We start from the raw sequence: 16,960 nt of genomic DNA on the forward strand, positions 1-16,960 counted from the left end.
TCCACTGGCTTAAAACATAGAAAGTCACCATCTCTTCCAGGCCTGTCCTGCTCAGTGAAGGAAACGAGTACATCTGTTCACTTGTCAAATTTGCTCTTTTGAAAAAAAAAATGAAGTTATACAAACATTTGCCATTCCATTAACTTATGTAATCTAGAGACTAATGAACACAAAATGAATTTTTGCTTTTTGGGCTATTTGTCTTGCCATTAGCTAAAACATTATGACAAATTTCATCTGTAACATAAACAAACCTGAGCTATTTTAATGCCCGGAAAAAGTGAAGTTAGTGTGAATCTCGGTGCAAGACTAATTTTTACAACTGTCTCCCTCTTTGCATCAGCCCCCTTTTTTGTTTGGTTTCCATTTCGAAATCATGAAATGAACGTACCGTTCTGACCTCCAGCCATCTGTTGGCTGCGGAGAGAAATAAGTAGGCAATGTTGTTTGTGTCCGTCAGTTCCAGCATACGTTGCTTAAATCTGGTTTCATGCCTGTAGAAAACAAAACTATTATCATCCTAGCCACACAACGGGAGAAATAATAAGAAACAGTCACACTTACTACTACACTATTTACTCAACATAGTGACAAATGGATGGGATGAAATGACTAGTAAATGGACTCCTACTTCAAAATAAAGGCCAGCTGCTACTGCTCTGATGCACGCTTACTGGAGAGGGTGTGGTCCGGGGTTTCTTCTTTCTCAGACCCCTGCTATGAAAAGGAAGCTTTCTGATGACAAAGTCCTATTAAGGATCACTTCATAAATTTCCACATAATTTTGCGGCCACAAAAACAAGGCATGGCCTATGTTGCAAGGGCCTTACAAAAACCAGAGTAAGTTGTACAGAAATGCAATATGCCCTACCTACTTTTTATTACACTTTTTACTTTTCCAAATAACACAGTTAGAGGTGGGTGGGAGGTGCTGGACAAGGACCAGGGAAGACAGGAAACTATGCGTGTGTAACAGGCAAATATACACTTTTAAATTTCTCCTCCTGCTGGCGTTTCTGGGAACCAAAGAAGGAAACTGAGTGGAAAGAAGTAGAGGATGGGGGTCCTTGGAAGCGGCAGATGTTCTTGTTAGATGAGATATCTGATGCTCAAGGTTCTAAAATATTTGTAAGTATGGTCACTGCATGGTAGGAGCTCTCAGTCTATGGTACTTATAGGATTTTATGACAAATACAGTTTAGATATTGATCCCTGGCCAAATTAAATTCATTCTTGGAAATCAACATCATCGGACCAAATTTTGGGTAATCCATGTTATAAATGAAACTTCTAATAAGAATCTTATCCATCTGAACATGTGAGCTACTTTTTCACGTTACATGGTGATAAATCTTTCTAAATAACAAAAATAGTCTCTCCATTTTTCAGTTATTTTCCCTGAACAAAAGAACAATGGAAAGCTGGATAATATAATCAAAATAACTGATTTGAACATTGGAGGAAATGCCAAATCAAAATGTGGTCTATTCCCTCCCCATGGCTGTGACTGTTCTTATATGGACCGGCTGTCTGCACATTATGTTCGTAAGGAATAGCCAAGTTTCATTTGACAGCCCAGCAATGATTCCTGTTTGATAAAAGACTGCCCCAAGTTTCCCCAAATCTTCAAATCAATTTGCAAAACTTTATATTAAACCATCACTATGTCAAATGCATGAAGAAGTCCTGGGTGGGGCGTTCACTTGGCCCACAAAGCCTTCCATACAGGCCAATATAAAGCAGATACTTGATATCTGTCCAATCCATCTGATCATTCCAATATGCCAAACCAGATAAATCAGATAACTGAGTCAGACAACATCTGATCTACAATAATCAAAGGATTTGGCAATCAGAGCCAAATAATTACCTCACTTTGAGTTATGAGTTTGCAGCCTTGACTTAAATGCCATGTACAGGAGGACCTACACTGAAAAGCAACACACTCGAGTGGGGCTGAGCAGTCCCAGGAACATGGCTATCTCATTCTGGGATGGCCCTTTAGAAATGAAGAGAGTGAATAAGGAAGAGGAGGATGGCCCACAGGATTAGAGGATTTACTGCAATAATGGATATGAACTGTAAAGAGATATATATCCACGTAAGGACCAATCTTTATGTATTTGCAGTGTTAGGGAGATTTTCAGCCATTCATTCAGAAACATTTAGCAAGCACTAACTCTACATGATATATATATATATACACACACACACAAGATGTACCCTCTGCCTTTGAGGAGCCCAGTCTTTAGGGAAGGAGGGAAACATGGTGTTAACAAGAAAGGACCATGCAACACAGAAGCTGGTTATAACAGCCCTGTGTACAACATGCTACTTGAATATAAAGAAAGGGGGTGATTTGCACAGGGAATGAGGTGGAGGATGGGGAGAGAAGGAGGATTAAGCAAAGTGTCATGGAGGACTGGGAGGATGATCCCAGTGAAGTTTTAACGGATGAGCTAAATTTTTCAGGTGAACAAGGGAAGACAAAGCATTGGAAGCAGTAGGAAGAACGTGAGCAACAGCACAGAAATGAGAAAATTCATCACGTTCAGGGGCTCGAGACAGGGTTCTCTCCCTAGAGGACAGTGGTAACGGGGAGATCAGAGGTGGGGCCCATTGGATCAAAGCCACTGGGCCACTTTTGAGATAAACATCAAGCACTTTTTCTGACAAAATGCTTTGTCTGGGACACTTCTTACTCTTCATTTAGTTTTGGGATATTGTTTCAGATACACTCTTAAAGAGTTTGTAAATGGAATTGGCAACGGTCTGAAGCAGCAGCGAGAGGGGAGGGGTGGAAATGCAGTGAACATTCTTTCTGTGTGTTTCTATTTGGCAAGAAACCTTCTGTTTTCCTAATGGAAACTTTGACACACTCAGTCTGTATCTTTTCATCCACATCCAGCTCATCTTCTGAACATTCTTAGACCTTTATTCTGTTGGACCAAAAAAAAAAAAAAAAAAAAGGAAAGGTCACTGAAATCTCAGTCTAATTTAACTGTGATACTTTCGTGGTAAACTACTTGAGGGAGTTCACTGCCGCATGTGAGTACACCACGAACCCTGAATGCAGGGGAGGAAAAGCAGCCTAATCAGTAAATACTAACTTTCCAAAAGAGCTGAAGACTCTGGGGACTCTGGGTAGCCTGAAAGAAAGGAAGAAATGGATGGAAAAGAACATGTTTGATTCTTGACCAAAAGCACCAAATGTAAAGACTCTAGAATTTTAATCATGGCAGCACGACTGTCTCCACATTTTAAAACTTCCTTTGGTTTAAAAATGCTGATATTTGTGGTACTTAATATTTAGTTTAGAAATGAATGCTGGACGATGTAAATCTGGATGAATATGACGCAGATACTTCTCCATAAAAAGTTGGGTTGTCTTTTGTTTCTTCCAATCATAATTCAAGTCTTAAAGGTTTAACACATAGTATTTTGTTCTTCTTAAAACTACCTAGACTTTTCCTCAAGTAAAATTAGGAGTAGTCATGCTAAATTCTGTCCATTTGTTTAGCAAAGAAGGTGAATGAAAAGCCTAAACCTTGACTCTTGGTCAAATTCCTCTGTCATTCTAAACCATTATTTCCTTTAAGACAATTTACCTGATTCCAGTCCCCATCACTCTTAGAAAATAACTTCACCTTGTTCAGGGAGACAACAGAGCAGAGGCTGTTACATGTTGAACCCATCAACGTCTTGCTGTTCTATCAACCAGCTTGCCTGAATCCAGCCACTCTTTGCACCCCACCTGCCATGTTATCCTATCTGTTTTCTCTGTGGTATTTATCTGGGATGGAAGTGGCAGGCCATGTCTTTGTACTCACATCAAAGGTAGTACCTAGCATATGTTCAATACTCAAATATATTGACTTGAAAGGACTTATTTGGTGAAAAACGGAATCTTTAACATGATAGACTTATGAGTACCACTGGTTGGCTTCTATCGGGATACAAATTTGTCTTACTATTATCATTTGATGTCAATAAATAGTTTTGCCAATAAGAGGCACTCTGATGGGAAAACACACCATTATAGAAAGTCTGAATCTTCATGATGAAGTCTATGTAGAAATTCTGTGATACATATTGTTAATGGTTATATCTCTATATTCTACTTTTTTTTTTAAGATTTTATTTATTTGACACAGAGAGAGACAGCCAGTGAAAAGGGTACACAGCAGGGGAGTGGGAGAGGAAGAAGCAGGCTCCCAGCAGAGGAGCCCGATGTGGGACTCGATCCCGGAATGCCAGGATCACACCCTGAGCCGAAGGCAGACGCTTAACTACTGCGCTACCTAGGCACCCCTCTATATTCTACTTTTTGACTCAAGTTTATATATATAATAATATAAATATTTCTTAGGTTAGAAAAAGCTCTAATTGAAATCACTACATATTTGCATTTAGGGTTCCAAGAAGACATTATACTTTAAGATGTCAATTTTCAAGATTAAATGAAATGCTCAGTCGTGCCACCTTCTCTTCTGAGTTTATTTAACACGGAAAATAGGGCCAGATAATTTTCTGAGTGTTAAGTAAACATTCTTGATCAAAAGCTTGGGTTCTTACTGTTTACCAGTAATAACTGAAGAAAACTGATTAAATCCTAAAATAACTTGATATAGAAGTATTTATTTTATTTTATTTTTAGTAGTGTTTCTTTTATTATTATTAATATACTTATTTTAACTTGTTTATTGCATGCTTCTTTGCTAATCACTGTGGTTAGTGCTTTCCATACATTTGTCAATTAGCCCAATGACCCTAAGATGCAAAGCTGATTTCTCCGTTTCACAGTTAAGGAAACTGAAGCTAGGGAATTGACAAACCCAGTCTACATTACACAGTTAGTATCTTCCCAATATGGCGTTCATTCTTTCTTTATTCTTGTTAAAATTTCAGAGGATTAGACTAACTCTGAACATCTATTGCCATATTTTTCTCTCTTCTAGTTTAGAACACTGCCGTACCCACACAGTGGACAACCAAAAAATGGTAGCAATTACCAGTTATTAGCAGATAGACTTGTTGATAATGTAATTGCCTAATCAGCAAAATGAAAATATGTTTGCTCACCTAAATGCCCGAATGGTGGTGAGTCCTTCAGCTGTTTCTGAGAAGTGGCAAAGCAGAGGGAGCTGGGTACTATCATCAAGTTCCTGGAGATCCCTAGAACAGAGAGAAGTGCAAAATTAACTTCATATGCATTCGGGTTCAGAGGCTACTATGTCCATCCTAAGTTAGGGTTTTTACTTGTCATTGTCACTAATTTCTTCTAGAACTCAGTTAACAAAAACCTCAACAACTTATAATTTAAAGAGGAAGAGAAAGATGAGTACATAATGAATTTTGGTTCAGGCCAAGTATATACTGTGTTGTAAAGAAAACTACTTGCTTTGTGTAACAACTATAATAAACTGCTATGGGGACACAGAGGAATGGATGATTAACTCATACCTAGGAGATGGGTAATATTTTTTTGAGCAGGTAGAATTTAGGCTAAATCTTAAGCTTTGAGGAGGGCTTCAATAAAACAGACAAGAAGTGCATTCCAGCTATGGGAATAAGAGCAAACACAGCAGACTAATGAACCTGGTGGGTTCAATCTGGCTGGTGCCCAGAATCCTTTGCGAGGGCTGAAGTGGGGAAAGGCTGTATCAAGGAGAGGTGGGACTAGGTGGTGGAGGATCCTGGGGGGCTTGGACAAAATCACTGAAGATCAGAAATAAAATGATCAGGCTATGCTTAAGCAACATGACTTGGGAGGCTATAAAGGATGCAAGAGAGTGAGTTAGTATAGTCCAACAGATTTTTTTAAAGTTCTGAATTGCTGGGATGCCAGTGAGATTTAAAACAGGGGAAGGATTGTGAGGTAGTCTTCCAAAAGTAGGCTTCTAAACTGCAACAATTAATGAATCGTAGCAGGGCGAATAAGAGAAAAGAGTAAAATATGGCTTTGCTGTTTCTCGCTTAGCAGACTTGACAAATGACCATATTATTTATCAGGATGGGGGACAGAGAATAAAGGAATTTGAAGAAAAAGACAATGAGTCTGCCCTTAGCCACAATGAGTTTGAATCCTTGCCTCCATGCTTCACAGAACTTTTTCTCATAGGTCCTCCAAGAAACATTATATATATATACATATATCTGAATCATCCTTTTCATAAAGATGCACACTACTGATGATAACACTTCCTTAAGCCACATAAGCTAGCATTTCTAGAAGAAAGGCTAAGAGTTATACTATATGTTTCAAAACAGCCCTTTTTTCTTTTCAGTCTTTTTTTCTGCCATTTTTTAGGTTTTTGGGGCTGAGGATTTAGAGTTGCAGCATCAATATTCACCTTCCAGAGTCAACTGAATTATACTGTTACATAATCTTCAACAATTAACTTGGGCCATTCTGGGCTGCCTGTGTAGTGCCACAGAAAATGCAAATCCCTTTTGAGTTTCTACAATGGATTTGTCCACTTTAGAAACTGCAGATGAGGAGACAGAAAGAAAGAGGGAAGGGAAAGAAAGAGGGGAGGAGGAAAGTGAATATGAAGGAATGTGAGTAGTTTGCTACTTTAAACATAAAACTAAGTGGCTATTTGTCAATTTGACCAAGTAACAGGTGGTCACTACACTTGAGGTTTGTAATGAAGGGAAAAAATTAGGAAGGAGAAACCTTTGTTTATAGGACTGTATTTTGTGAAACCAAAAAGGTGAGGGTACAGCTTGACCTTGTATTCTTGTAAGTAGGAAACACTTCCTTGCAGAGCTAACCACACATAAGGTCTTTAATTTCAGAGATTCCAAATTCCATGACATTTCCTGTCTCCCACTTTAATTCCTTTTGGTGTTTACAAAACAGTCTGTTAAGTTGCCTGAGCTTTTCAATATGAGTGAGTCCTGCAGAGCCTCAACATCTAGAAAGGTTTTGGGTTTTTTAAGATTTTTTATTTATTTGTTTGACAGAGAGAGAGAGCACAAGTAGGCAGAGTGTCAGGCAGAGGGAGAGGGAGAAGCAGCCTCCCCACTGAGCAAGGAGCCCAATGAGATACAGGGTCCATCTCAGGACTCCAGGATCATGACCTGAGCATAAGGCAGACGCTTAAGACTGAGCCACCCAGGCGCCCCAAGAAAGGGTTTTTTGTCCGTGAAATTTAATGTCACGTGATCATATTGTTCACTCTCGAAGAATTTCAAATAAGAATGGTTGATAATCCATTATCAGTGTTCATTCTTTAACAGTGATCATCTCCATGCAGTGTCTGGGTAGCGCAGTCAGTTAAGCATCTGATGCTTGGTTTCAGCTCAGGTCCTGATCTCAGGGTCCCAAGATTGAGCCTCACATGGGGCTCTGCACTCAGCGTGGAATCTGTTTGAGATTCTCTCTCCCTCTGCCCCTTCCACTCATTCTCTCTCTCTCTAAAATAAATAAATATATCTCTTTTAAAAAAGATCGTCTTCATATTTTAGTCACTACCAATGCTAATAACAGATTGTTCTTTCTTATAATGAACAAAATTCTCAATTCCATTTATTTATTTATTTATTTATTTATTTATTTATTTATTTGATGTGCAATTCCAATTTATAATGGACTAGGAATATTTGTCTGGGCTTTGCACTCAATATGTATTGCAAAGGGGCAAAAATAGGCCCAAATGAGTATGTGACTGAAGTAAGACATGACCGTAATATTTAGTGCTAAGAAGACAAGGATAGATTTGGAAAAACAGAAATGAATAACTGAACTTCTTGCCCCTCCAGCAAGCAGCAATAACACCAGAAGAAATGAAAGACTGAACTCATGACTAACTTCTCCCTTTTGGTCTTATTTTGCTACAAGAAAAGCAGACGAGGCTGGGAATGAAAAACATTCTAGATTTAATACAGATCTCTAACATTTGAAGGACCCTAAATCATAGCCAAAATGGAGAAACAACCACATTTTTTAAATTTAAAAAAATGTTATATGATATATTGAGAGGTTCCCAACTACAATCTTGGCTTTTCTTGTTACCTTCCCCAATTTTTCATCATTTTCCTTGCACTCAAGTCCTATTAAATATTCTCAGTTTAATGAATAAACTCAGTATCTACCTTCTTATTCCAGCACTTAATCCACACCCAAGGATTACCTTATCTATGTTTTATTTTCCACAGATACTAAGTTTTTTCAGAACAGGTTCTTGTCAGGTGGATCTCTTCACCTGCCACGTGGCTCACACAATTATTTTCAACACAGTAATGCTTACTGAGTGCTTGTTGCAACAAAGTGATTATTGCAATGATATAAAATTTACTGTACTATTTATAGCAAGGCTTCAAAGCTAAACTGGAAATTTTAAAACAATTGGTACTACATTTCATTTAAGTACAGTACATCTCAGCAAATGATAAATCTTATATTAATAGAAGAATGTAAGATTCATGGCTACTTTCATTTATATTTGGCTGGGTACTCAAGTACGTGTTAAATGATCCAATCTGGAAAGTTCTAATCTCTCAGAGTTACAGCTCTTCTATCAAACATTCAAGATTATCTACTTTTCTAATCATCACTCTGGCTTATCTCTTTAACCTTTTTAAATTCTTCTAGATTTTTACAGAATGCATTTTAACATTTTACAATATTTTATCTTTTCTCCCCACTTGTGGAATAGAACAACATGAATTACTTACCCTTTGGAACTGTGTTTGGTTTTACAAGTTTTCTGTCAATGTCATGTTCAGAAAAAGGACGATAGCATGAAAAATCTGGCACAGTTTGTGGACTCAAAACTCAACATGTCAATCCACATGTTAATATATGTCCAAGGCTTAGACAACCAATTACAGAAACAATTATAATAGAGCTCCAAATGAAATATAATATAGGTTTTATCATGTTAAAAATAGGTTGCATTTCCAAATTCCATACCTAATCTTGAAAAACACTACAGCAAATCTGGATCACAGCAAATCAAATGTATAGGCTTTTGAAAATGAATAGAACTTGGTTTTACTTACTTAGACGCCACTCGAAAGTATTTCTGGATAAAATAAAAGGCGACCCCAAGAGGCACAAGAGCGACCAGGAACACAGGGGTGGCATATGAAATCATGCCAATGGCAGACAGGCACAGAAGTGTTGAGCGAGTTAGAGATTCCAAAGTTGGAGGGATGTGCTATTAAGAAGGTAGTTTGAAAGGAAAATATTTTAGCTCAAAGAAAATATTCGTTACAATGAAATAAAATATTCACTTTGTATTCATGTTAAGTTATATAATTAGCTCTTAAAGTAGTATATGAACATTTTCATTGTAAGCAAGCCTTCACTCCTTCAACTTCACTCACTTTCCTTAGTTCAGTATTTTACTCATCTATCTACCTATCTACTTATCATTGGTCAGTCTGTCAGTCTATTTATCTTGGGGATTTTATGGATTTTATGGTACTATACTATAAATCTTATTCGCCCATGTGTTCTTGATTTATTTTACTGAACAAGATAGACTATAAATCTTCCCATGTTACAATATACAAATCTCTCTCCTTTTTTTAATGGCTGCATACTATTAAAAACATAGTTAACTATTCCTCTTCTGTGAGACAGATACATTAATTTTCTGTATTTTGCTTGCTCATATCCTTTACATGTTTTTGATTGGATTATTTATCTTCCTTGTTGATTTTTAGATGCTCTTTATAGATTATGGATGTTTTCCTCTTGCTTTACATATGTTGCCAGCTTTTCTCCCAGTTACTCTATTATATTTTAAATTTGACTTTGATGCTTTTAACTCAACAGAAGTTTAAAATTTTATATAGTCATTTCCGTTGGCTTTTTTCCTTATTCAGAGTTTTGTGTCTTACTTAATTCCTACCCCAAAATTCTAAAATTACTCTCCCACATTTTATAGTTTTATGTTTTTATATGGCTATCTTTATTCCATATGTATTTGCTTTGTATTTTATGGGTAGTTAATTGTTCCAACATCCTTCATTGAAAAAATAATCATTTTCTTACTGATTCCAGATACCACACTTATGCTGTGTTAAATCTCTCCATATGCTTGTGTTTCTGAGTTCTCCATTTTGTTCTTTTGATCTACTTGTTTTCTGTGATCACCAGAGTGTTTTATTTTTATAATGTTTTCTAGGTATCTGATAGGGGAATTCTCTATATACACAGGATTTTTAGGATTTCCAGGATTGTTGTATCTCTTTTCTTCTTATTTGGTTCTCTCTCTTTTTGTTTTTGTTATCATTATGAATAGAATTTATTTTTCACTTAATTTTTAATTGGAGTGGAGAAAGTTACTGAATTTTATATCCTATATCTTATGCAGATACTCTTCCGAACTTTCTAGCTGGTGTTTTATTATGCTAATTGTCTTGGACTTTCTAGGTGACAAATATATCATCTTCCAAATAAGGACTGTTTTGTCTTTTCTTTTCCCATACGTATTCCTTATGAAGTGTTTTGGATGCAGTGTGACTAACACCAAAGAAAACATCAAAATTTTTCAGTATACTTTTTACTTAATTGAATGCATTAAGCATTCTTTTCCTAAACTGAGGGTAATTTGGTATTCTGAAGGTAATTCCGAAAAGTCAGAAAACACAAGTGCTGGAATTGATGGATTCTTTTGTCAATCATCCTAAGGGGTCTGTTCTTGGAGTGATCCAATTTTAGAGTTTTAGGACTTTAATTTCAGGACAAACTTCTAGAGGCTGAGGGATCTAAAACTAAACTGGGCATCCCTGGAATATTTTCTGAAATATCACACCATCTAAAGCTTTTTTTTATTAAAGAGCCAATCTAGTTGAAATAAAGGACATCTAAGACAGCTTGGCATTCTATCCTTTGCTTCTGAGAGACACTCTGGATCAATACTAAACTTTTAAGAATTTTGCTGTGAATGGAGATACAACATTGATCAAAATGATTCCTTTCTATAATAAAAAATTAAATATTAGTTTATTCCTTGCTATTTCCCTTTATTTCCTGCTGATTCTCTAAGCATCCTCTTCTACATGCATGAATTATTTCAAATTAAGATTTTCCTTTAAGTTTTTATTCTAGAAATTAGTTATGCATATAAGATTGATAAGTATGTATATAGGCTTGAAGTTTTAGGAATCCTCGTTGTTAATAGGAATCATGGTTTATCTTAAATGTTATTTAGCTTATACTGAAAAAAATTGTTTCTGAACTTGGAAGTAACCCAGGCACTTACCTGATCAATGATATTTGTATCAGCTGAGAAACGATTGAGAATCAGTCCCAGGGGGGTGGTATCGAAGAATCTAGGCAATAAACAGATTGGAATGTATGATAATACTAAACTATCTGGAACCTGAGCACTGCTAATGGACATCTTAGAGTCAGGAAAATGAGAAGATTGTTATTTATTTGCTAAAAGGCTAAACACATTCTCTAAAGTTTCACATTTCGCTTAAATTTAAAGATGCATGTCTTTATGATTTTGTGTGGAGGAGTAAAAAATAATTACTTTTTTACCTTATTGGTCCAAGAATTATCTTATTGAGGAGATTGTGGTGAAGGTTTTTGGCAGCTGTGAGACCCATCCATTCTACAGTGAGAGATGTAACAAGGCAGAGGAAAATGCCTGCTCCACAAAGTATGCTAAATCCAGCCACATAGTAGGTCTAAAAAGCAACCCAAACCAAAAAAACCACATATGAAATTATCAGTTTTTTCTTACTAGAACACAAAATGATTCAAAGTCAGACAGTATTTTCAACTTCATTATCTTGCATCAATTTAGATAGTTGAAGGAGTCCAGTTTTTGGACACTAAAGACAGTACCCCACCATGTTCCTACTTGTTTCCTTCACTCTCTTCCAAGGTTTGCCTAAGGGCAGATGAAGCATTAGAGTCTGTTTTCAGGTTTGAAATATTCTTGGCTTTCTACACCGTAGAGCTCATCTTTCCTATCCCTAATCTCAGAATGACCAGCCAACACATTGGCGTCAGTAGTCAAAATCAATACCACCAAAACAGTAACAACAAATTACACACACACACACACACACACACACACACACACACACACACACTATCATGGGCATATACTTCCTTTGAATCCAAATCCAAACATTATCTTTAAATGTCTCTTATGATAAGCTTTAAAACACAAAAGCAATCCTAATAGATTCCATTTTGACAGGTCGTTCCATTTCAGGTCGTATTCTAATTAACTTACTGAATCATTACAAAAATCCTATGACATTTGGACTACTAACATTAAACTAAATAAAAGAGCATCACTGTTAATCTCAACATTTATTTCCTTGATGATTTGAAAACAGAATTCACTCTACCTGATCAGCTTTTCCACTATTGTTTATACTGCCCTCCGAAGTCCATGTGGCCAGCCAGTAGTCTATGGCCACAATGACTGAATGTTTCAAAAGCTTAGAGAAGATCATCAGGAAGAGCAAGAAGAATCCCCCAGAAGTAAGGTATCGCCAGCAGGTTTTCCATGGCATTTTGGTCCTGAGCCTCATTACAGTGGACATATTATCATCCTCATCTTCCTCCTCTTCTTCTTCTGCATGTAAAATATTAGTTTAAGCTTTCCTCAGTCAACAGGTAGATAAAATTTGTATTATCTCACAAAAAAGGCATGTAAAAATCTCCCTCAGATTTATAGAAATACAAGTGTTAGTTTTAGAAATTTTAAATGCTTTTAGCAGGGAAAAACCTTATTTAAAAAATTGGTGAAAAGTGAATGAATGAGTGAGCAAAACAATAAGCAACATCTATGTCTGGATGAGATCATTTGCCAATTTATTACACATCAAATTGACAGGAAGTGTAGACTAGAAGTTTACAAAGTTATCAAAAGAACCAAGTTGCCAATAAAACCACAGGTCTGGCCTCTAAACACTTACAATTTTTTGAACTCTATATTTCTGTATTTGTAAAACTTCACCAGAAGGAAATAGGCTCTGAAATTTGTGGATTGCCCAAGAGGGCATAATCTTTGCTCTCTATGGTCCGTTTTAGATGTGGTCATGGAGGAGAATGAGCAAGAAGAAACCTTCCAGAGAGCAAAGGCAGAGGACAGAGGACAATAGTCAAGGAGTTCCTCTCAGATGTTTAAACCATCTGGAAACTCCAAGATGGTTATCCTAAGAACATACTCCATTATGAAGATGGAATTTCGGCATTTCCTCACCAGCAAAATTTGACCGTGTGGTCTGGAGACTGTCGTGCATTTCCCATCCCTTCCTTTTCCAAGACCATTTTCATTACAGTTATCTTGTTACATATTCCACTACTATATATTGCGCAGGTTGTGGGTAGGAAAGATAGATGACTTTGATTTACAGGTTATCAGACCACAGAGATCTAAATATGGATACTATGGGAAAACTGAACATCACCAAAGATCCTAGTATTTCGAACTGGATGCGGTAAATGAACATACCTCAGATAATCTGTCCTTTGGTAAGGGTAGGTTCCATGTGTGAACAGGATTAGAAGTCTGCATGATGAAAGAGCTAGATACTTATGGACTACTAGCTGTCTCCACAACATCCATTCTTTGTTTCCATATTAACTGAAATTTCAACTTGCCTATGGCTGCCCAGCTAAAGACAAGATTTCGTCCTTCTCCCAGTACCTCATCTGTCCATGTAATGAATTGGCCAATTGTAAAGAGTTAGGAACAGTATGTGCAACTACTTCCTGTCTTCCCTTCCTGGTGGCTAGAACAGACATAGTGACTAGGACCAGGAATAGCAACCTAGTGGGAAATAAATAGTAGCATACTGGGCTCTTTAATATGCATTATGTCATCTTATTCTGTAAGAAAGTAGTACTACCTTATTTTATGCCTGAGAGAGTGGATTAACACAACAAGCCCAGGGTAGAGTATCCAGCCATATACTCACCACTGAAACAGTGGAAAGTGTAACTGGGGATGACTCCACTTTTAGAGTGCATTAAAAATAACTGGTTTTAAATTCTAAAGGCTGATGTCTGTTTACAGCACCAGACATCTTTAAAAATATTTTTAAATCTGAGGACCTGAAGTGTGAAATCTATTCATTCATTTGTTCCTTCGTTCATTCTCTCAATGAGTATTTATTGAAATGCTGAATAGTTATCATCTGAAATATAAAGGTAGCACATTTTGGTTCTTTGGCTTGAAATTACAATTTTCTCTCTTTCTTAATTGGCTTGTAGAAATGCAGTCTTAAGCAAAAACTACATAAGAAACATGAAGTACAGTGCATTTACCCTACAGACTTAAATGAGATTTATCTTACAAACTTCTTGGCAACAAATGTCAAGGCAATGTAATTATTTCATCTTATTCCTCAATTTTCCAAGAAATCTTTTTTTTTCTGTACTATACCTTATTAGATCCAGAAAACTGAAACATAACAAATGGCTTTTGTGGAATTCTCTTATTCTTCATTGCTGTATCTTCATGAAAATTCCATGAGGACTTACTGAATGATTCAAGTATAAATATTTCAAAACAGTATTTTCTTCATATTCCCCATTTATTGCTTATTTCTGAAGGACTGGCATTTTATTAATAACTTGATTTGGTCATTCTACTAGAACTTTCCAATTTATATGAATGAAGGTCTAGAGCTATTTAGCTCTTTTCTTCCTGCAAAGTGGCTTCTTATTCTTCACGGGCACACTCGTGCATTAGTTGCCAAGGTAAAACAATCATGTCCCACTTGAATGTTTCAGATATAAGAAAAAGATCTACCTTCGTCTTCATCCTCCATTTGGGCTTTGGCCTCTCTTGAATACATGGCTCTTCGGAGGGTTTTCCTCTCTAGAGTTGTTTGGTCAGCTTCCATATCCTACAGTAAACACCGTGCTATCATCACTCAAGGAGCTCACAGCTGCAGAAGGTTTTGACTTACCCATCAGTGACCCACATATACCAATCGTTAGTTATCTTTGCCAGTCTTGGCCTCTCTGCTCTCTCTAGAGAAACACAACTCCTGTTGTAGGAGTAGTTGTGAGGCAACATCTAAGGTTTGTAAGGTTTCTGAGCTTAGAGGTGTTGGGCAGTAAGAAGCCAGGGCAAGCAGCAACAACACAATGGCGCCAACCCCAGGAGCAGAGACACCTCCTTAAGGCATAATTCCACCTTTGTTTTATCTTTACACCACTTTGAGATACTCCCTGTAACTCTCTAACTAAAGATTTTTTCATGTTAATAAATAATTTCCTTCAAAAATGCATGCAGTTCTAGACCCGGTCAAGCACTATCACTCATCCCCTCTTATAAAAAATTATTTAATCAGAGTGAGTTTCCTTAGCATCTCACTAGGGTAGCTGCACAAAAGAAACAGACTTCAATAGGCAGTGAAGGAAGGTAGGTAATTTTGAAGTAAATGAAAAATGAGGGTACTTAGGTGCCTAGCAACTTAGGAGAAAGCCCTAGGAGGGGGAAATATGCAGAAGGAGAAGGGAAATGTGCCCTAAACAAACTTTGTGAATTTTTCAGGGTTGCTTCAGTCTTGCATGCTCAAGACAGGGAGAAGCATTTCATTTTCTCTACTCCTCTGCTTCCAACACCCTCTTCTCCTTGGCTTCAGAACTGGAGTGGTAGTATCAGTTCTGATACACTGTGGGTTAAATCAGCTGAGGCAGGACCCTTTGGGAAATTAACCGTAGTTTTGTTTCTATGGGGAAATGAATTCTGAGTTCCAAACAACTGACCCACAAACTTTTGGGATCTATGGTAAATTGAGGGCTTTCTGTATATGGTCACCACCCACTCCCCCACCCCCCACCCCCGCCACACACACACACACACACACACACACAATCACAGTTTGACTGTTACATCAATAAACAAATAAACCCTTAGTGATCAGTCTCTAGGTAGTGATCACGGTTGTTGTTGTTTTCATTTTGGCCTTATACAATATGTGTGATTTAGGAGACTTGCTAGAAGGCTCTATTGCTTCCAGATTCTTAGTTTAAAAAGAATGAAAGCTAAAGCCTCCCTTGAATAGCATTTTTTTCAGAGACAGTTTCATATCGGCTTTTAATTTTGCCTAATGATAGGAAAACTAAAGCTTGTACATGAGATTAAATACGAAATTAAAGTTGACTCTATCCTTTGCATACAGGGTAATAAAATGAAATGACCCTGCACATTGGAAAACAGCAGATTTGGTCCTTGTTCAACTCTCCCTGCTATGTGAGCAAAAGATGGAACATCTCAGATACTTAAAAAAAATCTTTATTCATTTTTCTTATAAGTAAATGCTCAGATTAAGCTCATTACAGGTTAAATATTTTAAATTACATTGATATTTGGCTTAAGTAAATGTGAATTTCGTTTCATTTGTCTAAAAAGTATTTCTTGAACACCTGTTATGGATCAGATCGAGGCGAGGGCTGGAGGCTGGGGGAGGAGACATCAAATGATGTTAGTTTATTTTGCTTAATAATATTAGGAAGATAATGGTGTCATCCAAGCTAGAATTTTTAACAATATTTAAATCAGCTCAAAGTGTTATCTCTTCCTCCTTCTTGTAGTTTTCATTGCTATCCTTGTAACATATTCTTTTGTTGACACCTTAGCCCTTAAACTGACAGTTGTGTCTAAAGCCCAGGGACAGGATGTTTTGTTTCGCCGGCCTTCTCTGCTTGCTTGATCTGCTCTGGCTCTAGGTCAGCCTTTCTCAATCTTGGCACTATTGACATTTCGGCCAGATAACTCTTTGTTGTGGGGGCTGCACTGTAGATGTTTAGCGGCAGCCCTGTCTTCTACCCACGAGAGGCTAGTAGCACCTGCCCACCAGCTGTGACAACCAAAAATGTTTCTAAATGTAGCCAAATGTCCCCTAGAAAGCAAACCAGACCCTGGTTGAGAACCAGTGCTCTTGGCAAACACCCGACCCTGCCATACAACAAAGTGAACAAGAAACTGTTCCCCATCTCCCCCCCCCCCCCCCCGGG

General features: G+C 37.2%; 1 protein-coding gene across 1 annotated transcript in view; it reads right to left on the minus strand.

Annotated features, from left to right (window-relative positions):
* The window catches only part of ABCC9 (ATP binding cassette subfamily C member 9), a 130,357-nt gene that overhangs the window by 27,436 nt on the left and 85,961 nt on the right, over positions 1-16,960 (minus strand). The window contains exons 27-33 of the mRNA XM_008693117.2: positions 14,745-14,841; positions 12,331-12,560; positions 11,507-11,655; positions 11,223-11,292; positions 9,010-9,167; positions 5,083-5,175; positions 392-494 (exon numbers count right to left, since the gene is read on the minus strand). Of these exons, the coding sequence (XP_008691339.1) occupies positions 392-494; positions 5,083-5,175; positions 9,010-9,167; positions 11,223-11,292; positions 11,507-11,655; positions 12,331-12,560; positions 14,745-14,841 (900 nt within the window). The remainder of the gene's footprint in view (positions 1-391; positions 495-5,082; positions 5,176-9,009; positions 9,168-11,222; positions 11,293-11,506; positions 11,656-12,330; positions 12,561-14,744; positions 14,842-16,960) is intronic.

The sequence above is a fragment of the Ursus maritimus genome, unplaced genomic scaffold (assembly GCF_017311325.1).
Source record: "Ursus maritimus isolate PB19 unplaced genomic scaffold, ASM1731132v1 scaffold_26, whole genome shotgun sequence".
In the NCBI taxonomy this organism is placed as follows: domain Eukaryota; kingdom Metazoa; phylum Chordata; class Mammalia; order Carnivora; family Ursidae; genus Ursus; species Ursus maritimus.